Below are 9,275 nucleotides of genomic sequence, written 5' to 3'. Positions count from 1 at the left end.
GATACAATGGGTCCGGAAATGGCGGAGGCCGCAGCTGAGGTCAAGAGGGTCGCGCGCGCCGCCACTCCAGCCCACAGTGTCCTAGCGTCTCGAGGAACTTGGCCTCTCCGTGAATCCCCTCTCAGGCCGCGCGGGCACAGCGGCGACAGACCAGACTAAGCCGCGAAGCTAGAATTACTGAGGCTGCCAAGGCGTCCGGAGCCGCCCACAGCCGGCCGAGATTCGCGAGAGCGCGGCCTCCTCGGCCCAGCATGCCCCGCGCCGCCGCCGCTGGTGCTGCCGCCGCCGCCGCCGCCGCAGCCGCCGCGCCGCGGCTTGAGGGCGGGAGGCTGGGGGAGGGTAGCGGAGCCGGCGCCGCCGCCATGTTGGGTCTGAGGCGGCTGCTGTAGGCGCCTACGGAGCAAGCGGGCGTGCGGAGCAGCCACAGCGGCGTAGGATCTGCTTCTCTGCGAGCGGCCGGGAGCGGCGGCGGCGCCGGCGCCATGAGCGGGGGCACCCCTTACATCGGCAGCAAGATCAGCCTTATCTCCAAGGCGGAGATCCGCTACGAGGGCATCCTCTACACTATCGACACAGAGAACTCTACCGTAGCTCTCGCCAAAGGTACGCCGGGGCGGGCCTCTGGGTGTGGAGCCGGGCCGGGCGCTCGGGGTTGCGCCCGGCTCTCGGCCCGCGACCTCCTCGCTCCCTCCCTACTCCCTCCGCCGTCCTTCTGAGCGGGGCCGCCCCCTTCCCTCCCTCCGGGCCCCGGCGTCGCGGGCTGGGCTGGGCCGCGGCCTTCCCCGGGCTCCCAGGCTTCTGCCCCAAGGTCCGCGCCTTCAATCCGGGGACTAAGGACTGGGAGCGGGGCGGGCACGGCGGCCCTGAAGTCCGAGAACGGGCCGAAGAACACGGAGATACGCGTCTTCCAACTCCAAAATACGGTGGTTCTGTCGTCTTAGCATCAAACAAAGCCTGAGTATTCAAAGAATTTTTCCGCCTAGTCTTAGTTTGAAGTGTTGATTTGTTGATTCTCCGGCACCCATTTTCTCGCGTTCTTAATTCAATTCGCTGCATATCCCTCAGGTGAACTGTAAGTGATGTGCCCAAACTTTGGATTTCCTCTGCGACGCAGCCGGTCTCGAAATGCCATTGGTACCATGGAGCAGATCACATCCCAGTTGTCTCCTGTGTGGTATTTACCTGTTAGACCGGAATCCTTCTCCAAACCTGTTGTGCAACCATCTCTTTAAAAATGTTTGCTGCTCTCGTTTCGGCCTTGTTTCTGGAAGCCCGGGGGGGAAGAAGTGTTCAAGCTTTTTCCGGGACCCTTGTTCACAAAGCAGATCTGAGTGGTCAGTGGGCGCTGACAGACCCCCGTGGAGGCTCCCTGGGACAGAGTTCTGGGGTCGGGGAGGAAGGTGTTCTCCCCCAAATATTTATCATCGCCACAGTCTTGTGGGTTTTGTTTCCGTTTACACGTCTGGGCTTTAGCTCCGCCAGGAAACCAGGAAGAAAATAAACTTTAGATCCTCATCTTAAACCTCACAAGTTTTTGGAACACAAACAAGATAACTAAGGTATTGATCATTTTCGCAGCACATGGTAGAGTTATAGAATGAATAGGATGGTAAGGAGAGAGGTCCGGCGATAGGAAAAAATTTTCTAAATCTATTTTTTTTAAAAAGATTAATCTTTGACCCAGGAGAGTCATTTCGCGGTATCACGCAAGTATTTAATGACATTTTTTTTGGATTCTCTGGTACATCCTTTTTAATAGCTCTCGTGTTGGGGAAAATCTTATATCTGGGTGTAGGGAGCCTTAAATTATTTTAACTTAATTTTCTTGCCTCTCTCCTCCCACCGACCCCCCCGCGTGCATATTTAGCTGTATAATGTTTTAATTTTTATGACTTTGTGAAATTGTGAAAAAGGTCCTCTAAAGTTCTTGGTGAGAGCCACATACAAGCTGAAAACAGTATTTCTCATTAAAGTGGTTTAATAGCTTTTTAAAAAGGCATTGTTTTACCTAATCTGAATTTTAAGGTGTCTTGCCAGTTCCTTCACTCCTCACAAAGAAAAAATCTGTACATTGTAAAGATTTCTAATGTATTCATTTCAGTCTTTTAAAAAAATCTATACACTCTTTTATGCAAAACCTAAAAAGTCTGTATTTTAATAACGATCTACATTTTTACAAATTATCTTTTCAATAGCTTCTGGGATCAGTGAACATTTTATTAGTCTGTAATAGTTAAAATCATATGCAAAACATAATTTGTCCTTTTTATCATGACTTGATAATTTATGTCTGTACTTATTATGGCTTTGCTATTTAATCCCACATACATAATATATTCTTTTTTCTTAAGAAATATGAGTCATTTAATGTGTAACAGAGGTTTGGGAATTTGTGTTTGCAAAAAATTGGAGTTATCAAATCTTGATATTATTCTACCTAGCAGTATCTAATCTAAAACTACATTATAACTGTCCAGTCAACAACCGGGCACTTATTTCAAATTTCAAAATTACAAGTGGGGTGTTTGGTCTTAAAATTTTAGAATTTACATGACTTGTTGAGTAATTTGATATCTGAAATTCCACCTTTTTCAAAATTTGGATGAAGAGTGGCAGTATAACAGATTGAAGCCGAAAGTTTATTCATGGATTTTAGAATACTGTATGTTTAGAATACAGTGTGTATTTGGATTTAGAGATCCTTGTTAACTCTTTTTAAACTATGGAGTGAGTTAATCTCTTTAACATTCTTAGAATTCTTTTTAGGATGTTAATTTTTTCCCCTCTAGGGAGCTGTTTTTTTTTTTTCTTATTATGAAATATAACCACACATGTTGAAAAGATAAGTAGATAAAAATGAAATATTTTTAAACAAATATCCTTGTAACCACCATCCAGGGTAAGACAGGCATTGCCAACATCCCACAAGCCTTCCACCCCCTGCATCTTCCCATCAACTACTACCCTCTTAAGCTAGATATAAATGTTATTCTGACATTCATAGTTTTATCACTTAAGTTTACATCTCTGAGTGATAAGAGTTTTGTCCGTGTTTGAACTTTATATAAATGGAATCATCTTGTATATATTTATTTTGGCTTTTGTTGGGAGTTCCATCATGCATATTGTTTATCTATTTCTGCAGTTGTTTTGGATATTCTACAGTTGTTTAAATTGTTTACAGTTTTTGGCAATTATGAACAATGCCTTTGTGAACATTTGTGTTTGAGTTTACTGATGCATGTTTACATAATTTTCTTTATGATGTGTACTTTGAATTGCAGGATCATAGGGGTTGTGTGTCTTTATTAGATAATGACAAACAGTTTTCCAAAGTAGTTTACTAGTTTTTATTTCAATTATTCGTACAGTATATGAAAGTTATAGTTGTTCCACATCCTTCAACAATAATATTTAGTATAAGGTATTTTATGTTTTAGTTCTATCCAATCTGGTGGGTATGTATTTGTACCTGGTTTTAATCTCCCTGATTACTAATGAGGTGAACACCTTTTCATATCTTGGTCATTTGGATTTCATTTTTTCGTGAAGTGCCTTTGAAATCTTTTGCTCATTTTCCTATTGAATTGCATGTTTTTTTCTAGAGTTCAGTATTTAGAATATGAATCCTTTGCTGGATGTATCTGTTACAAGTACCTTTTCCCATTTAATGGTTTCTTTTGCTGAATAGAAGTTCTTTTAGTGTAGACATGTTTATCACTCTTTTCCATTATGGCTAGTGTTTCTTTTCCTTTTTTTTAAGGAGTTTTTCCCTATCCCAAGTCATGGAGTTACTTTGATTATCTTTTTAAAACTTTTTTATTTTACCTTTTTGCATTTGGGTTTATAATACGCCTGTAATTAATTTTGTATATGTTGTGAGGTATTTAAATCTTTAAATTTAGTAAGGGCATCACTTGGCTTATGTGGTCCAGATTATAATTTAGATTCTTTACTTGGATATTACTTACAATTTAAATCCATCTGGAACTATAAAATACTCCTGAAATTTTGGACTAGTTCTGTTTGATGTAGTATGTAATTAGGGTGACCATATGGCCTGGTTTGCCCTGGTGGAAAGTCCTTTTTTGTGCCTGTTATTCTGGCATAATGGTTAAAACATCCCTTTTCTCTCTTGAAAATGTTGCAGTTTGGATAATCAATTGTATGGTCACACTGTATGTAATCAAAAGCCCAATCCCAGAGGTACTGCTGAATGGATGATGTCTTTTATTTTCTGCTATAGATTTCACAGACTAGCTCTAGTTCTGTAAAGTGAAATTGAGGTAAGTTTGATGAACTTTAATACTCAGTCTTCTAAATCAATGTCAGGAAGTTTTAAAGGCAACCTAGAAAGACTTTAATGTAGGTCTAAGTATGTTAGTAGATAACCTGGGCTGTAGTTTGTTTCTTATAGTCTTTGTCACAGCTCTGCGTTTTTTTCTTCCTAATACTGATCATGACCTACACATAATCATCTTTGTTTATTTGCATGTGTTTATTGTCTCCACCTTCGCTCCCCACGTAGAGTCAGCTCCTGGGATGAACGAATATTTATTAAATGAATGAATAAATGGAAGTTAATTAGCATTTTAGTTTATTAATCTTATAGAAGTCTCTTGGGGATATCTCCAAATTCCATGTTCACAATTGTATCTCTCTTTTTTTTTTTTTTTTTTTTTTTTTTTTTTTTTTTGCGGTTCGCGGACCTCTCACTGTTGTGGCCTCTCCCGTTGCGGAGCACAGGCTCCGGACGCACAGGCTCAGCGGCCATGGCTCACGGGCCTAGCCGCTCCGCGGCATGTGGGATCTTCCTGGACCAGGGCACGAACCCGTGTCCCCTGCATCAGCAGGCGGACTCTCAACCACTGCGCCACCAGGGAAACCCTGTATCTCTCTTTAAAATTAAAATACATAGGTATGTTCCCTCCCCCAACAGTAAGAAATTTTGGAGAATAGGGATATAAGCGGATAAAATCTTATGACATGATTTAAATGACATTGTTGGGGAGACAGAGTTTCACCTTATGACTCAAGCTCAATTATAGTTTTCATTTAAAATTTAAGAGAAGAATCATTTCAGGACATTTGAGGGAATTGCAAAGTGATGACACGCATCAATAATTTGTGGGATACTTCCAACTGTACTTGCACCTGTGTTTGTGAATATGATGCCCAGACACATACTAGATTGCATACCAAGAGATTTCCCACAGAATGGAAGCTTTGTGAAGGCAGAGAGTTTTGTCTCATTCATTGCTCTATCCTCAGTACCTGGAACAGTGCCTGGCACATAGCAGACCCTTGGTAAATATTTGAATAAATGAAAAGGATAGTTGTAGTTATTGAAGGTTTCTAATTATGGGAATCTCAAAGTTGGAGGAAGTTTACATTTCCTATAAGCATTATATACATAGATTTTTTAAGTATTTAAATAAAATTAAATGAAATTCTTATGTAACATATATTTAGTTAGCTGTACCTGGATAATATACCCCTCAAATGAAAACCAGGTTGCCACTGAATTAGGAAAAGAGACTTTGTGAAGAAGAATGATTATATAAGCCAGCTTCTTTTAAAATGATTTGTTTTTAAAATCAAGTGATTGGTGGAGGAATATAAAAGCAGGTACATTGGTAGTGGATTATTTCCTTTCATCTGCTAAGTCTTGCCCATTGGCATAGCTTACCTGTTTCTTGACTGTTGATTAGCCACATTGTCATAAACTTCAGAGAGTGGGAGAGTTTTGTATGATGGATGAAATGCCTGTGAAGTGCTTTATTGATTTCTTGCATTCTCACATGAGTTGGGGATCCACATCTAGCAATTCACAAAATCACTACCTAGAACAGCAAAGATCTAGTGAAACTTAATGCTGCATTTTCTTTTGGTCGCCCTATTTAGTGAGATTGCCAGAACTTGGAGTCTTGGAAACAGTTTGTTGTTGTTGCATACATAGTCCGCAGAAATTCTTGGTAATTCTGGGAGTCTCGGCTCAACTGCCAAAAACTAACTGTACATTTTCCAGTGGAGTAAAATAAGCCATGACTTTCTGAATCAGAAGTAAAGAAAACAACGTAAAGCCTGAAGAAAATAATAGTAGGAGGAAGGAAATATTAAGAGTAAAGAGATCTTACCTGTGTATGACACATAGCAAGAATTTTATATTTAACTCAGTGCCAAAGTAATAATAGCAGTAACTGTAGATAGTTTAACTTGAATTTATTACTCCATGATAGAAGGTACTTTCTATAGAAACAATTTACCTTTTATTTTCTCTATGATACTTTAAAGTAATACTTCAGTTAGCCATTTTAAAAACTGGGTATCATTGAAGTAAGTTTTTTTCATGGATAAAGTGTGAGTTAGTCTGTAAAATATTTTATTCACAAGGATTTTTATTCTAGTTTTGTGGGGTGTTCGTTTCTGAAAGAAAATGTGACCCAAAAGGCCAGTTGGAATACTTAGTAGCTCTTTGACCTTGGACAAGTAATTTAACCTTAGCTTTAGCTTCATCTTTTAAATAAGGATAATAACACCTATCTTTCAGAGTCATTCTCAGAATTAAATGAGATAATATCAAAAGTTAACTGTTTTATTGTAGGTGCTTAATAGAGAGTAGCTATCTCAGTGTTATTTCCAACCACTATCTTCATCTTTGTCTAGGTACCCCAACTCCCATCAGTCATTCAGATCTATTGTAGTCTATAGTCTGTTGATCTTACTACCTTTCACTGCCCCACACTCCCTTCATAACTTTACTTCCTGTTTTAATTCCACAAGGAGTTGTTACAGTCAGTACAGAGCATATACTGTCAATCCCCCTTTCCCTCTCCCACTTTCTTGTACAAGTGTCAACACAGACACGCTGGCCAATTTCACTGTACGTTTATGTTCACTAAGCCCAGCAATCATGGCTACTTCCCATATATATATACTGTATTTCCATAGTCCATTCGTTCCATTTTTCTGTATGACTATTCCATTCCTTGTTTTCCTCAGACTTCCACCACCTCTTCTCCCATCTTCGCTTTCAGCCTGTGAAGCTTGCTTCCTATTTAATTGAGAAGAGAACAGCAAACAGAAGAGAATTTTTATCAACTCATCCCACATGTACCTAGGTACCTGCATCTGCCCCAAACCTCTCCTTTTCTCTGGTCAATATAGATAAACTGTTCTCTCTAAGGCCACCCTTCCACTTGTGCAAGATTTCATCCCTTCTTGATGATTCAAGGACATTGCTCTAGCAGTTCTCTACTCTCTCTCTCCTATGTATTCAGTTTTTCTTTCTCTACCAGATCCTTCCTGTCTACTCACAGATATGCTGTTATTTCACCCATCTTATAAACAGCAACAACAAAAAAGCACTACTACTCTTAATGCAGTTCTTTGTTATCTACTACCCCATTTCTCTCCTTCCCTTTGCACCAGAACTCCTTGAAGGAGTTGTCTACATCAAGGTTACCAAAGACTTCCATGTTGCTGAATTCAGTGGTTGGTTCCTATTCTCAGTCTACTTGACTGATCAGCAATATATGGCACAATTGATCTCTTCTCCTTGTATCAGTTTTTTCATTTGACGTTATCCTAGTTTTCTCTAATACCTCACTGGTTGCGTCTCAGTCTCCTTTGTTGATTCTTCAACTCCTAAACCTCCAAATGTTGGAGCATGCCAGGGCTTAGTTCGTAACTTCACTCTCTTGTTCTCACTATCCTCTCTCATTTTTCTTCTCTGTTGTTTACAAATTATTTCCTTATTTTATCATCTGCACTCTTCTCTTGATGATTTTATCCAGTTCATGACTTCAAATACTATCTATAGATTACTGTTATTTCCAACCTGTACCCCTCTGAACTGACTTGTATATCCATCTGCCTCCTTAACATCTCCACCTGGAAGGATGTCTACTAGGCATCTCCCATTCAGCATGTCCCAAACCTGTTTCTCCATCTAATCGAATGACAACTTATTCTTTTAGTTGCTAAGATCAAAAACTTTTGAGTCATCCTTAATTTTTCTGCCTCTCACAGCTCATACGTGTTTCTGATCCTGTCAGCTCTAATTTCAAAATATATGCAGAATTTTACTTCTTACGACCTCTACTGCTTTACTTTACTTCTTACGACCTCTACTGCTTTACTCTGTTGCATTATTTCTCACCAGTCTATTCAGAGACATTCAGGGATTCCTGTTTCTTGTTTACAAGTTGACCTCTTAGTTGACTGTCTTTTTCCCCCAGTATTGCAGGGCGCGCGGGGGTGGGGGGGGATGTGCGGGTGGCAAATTTTCTTAGTGAACCTATCTTTTTGTTGATTACTTGATTGGCTGACTATATTGTTACAAATTCAGAAATTTTTTTCTATTGAACTTTCAAGTTATTAGAATGTTGTGTTCTCACATGCTGGTGTTGCTGATGCCAGTCTGATTCTCAGTCACTTTTCTCTCTGGAAGCTTTATTCTTGAGTTAAGAAATGTTACCACACTGGCATGTTTTTTTCCTGAGTGGTTCTCTGTGGCTCTTGTAAATCTTGAAAAAAAATCTTTTTTTTTTTTTTTAATTGGGGTATAGTTGTTTTACATTGCTGTGTTAGTTTCTACTGTACAGCGAAGTGGAGTTCCCTGTGCTATACAACAGGTACTTATTAGTTATCTATTTAAACATATTAGTGTATGTATGTCAATCCCAATCTCCCAATTCATCCCACCCCTCCAACCGCCGCTTTCCCCCCTTGGTGTCCATATATTTGTTCTATATATCTGTGTCTCTATTTATTTCTGCCTTGCAAACTAGTTCATCTGTACCATAATAAATTTACTGTAACCTAATAAATTTACTCTCTCTGTCTGACTCTCAGATTAGTTTCTCTTCCACCCTGGTGTTTTTTGTTTTGTTTTTTAATTCCTATTGGATACATTTATTTTTAATTAATTAATTTGCTCTTAGAAATATTTTTATACCTCTGTCTGTGGGTTATATGTTTGGAAGATTAAAATAGAAAAACCAACCACAAGGAAGAATACCCAACAAAGCAAGCTTAGAGAGTCAAGATTAAATTTAGACTGAAGACATGCTTTTACTTTTACTTTTTCTTCCTGTTTATAAGTCCTACTAAAACATGAGAAGGCCTTTTTTTAAAGACATAAACCCATAAAGGACAAAGTAGATTTGGAAAGGAGACAACAGCAACAAAATTTTGGAGGCTGAAAAACAAATGGATGAGTTTAAATGTCTTCTTAGCAGAATTTAGAAAACTGCAGACTAAGTAGGCAGTGG

General features: G+C 39.5%; 1 protein-coding gene across 9 annotated transcripts in view; it reads left to right on the top strand.

The window, feature by feature from the left end:
- The first annotated feature begins 248 nt into the window (after nucleotides 1-248).
- LSM14A (LSM14A mRNA processing body assembly factor) overlaps nucleotides 249-9,275 on the top strand; it is a 49,445-nt gene continuing 40,418 nt past the window's right edge. For all 9 annotated transcript variants that reach the window (XM_059044387.2, XM_067019664.1, XM_067019663.1 and 6 more), the window contains exon 1: nucleotides 249-603. In XM_059044387.2, coding sequence (XP_058900370.1) covers nucleotides 483-603 — 121 coding nt within the window. In that variant the 5' untranslated portion in view covers nucleotides 249-482. The remainder of the gene's footprint in view (nucleotides 604-9,275) is intronic.

Source organism: Kogia breviceps, chromosome 18 (genome assembly GCF_026419965.1).
Source record: "Kogia breviceps isolate mKogBre1 chromosome 18, mKogBre1 haplotype 1, whole genome shotgun sequence".
NCBI lineage: Eukaryota > Metazoa > Chordata > Mammalia > Artiodactyla > Physeteridae > Kogia > Kogia breviceps.
The sequence above is the reverse complement of the archived record's forward strand: the minus strand, read 5'-3'. Positions and strand labels throughout refer to the sequence as shown.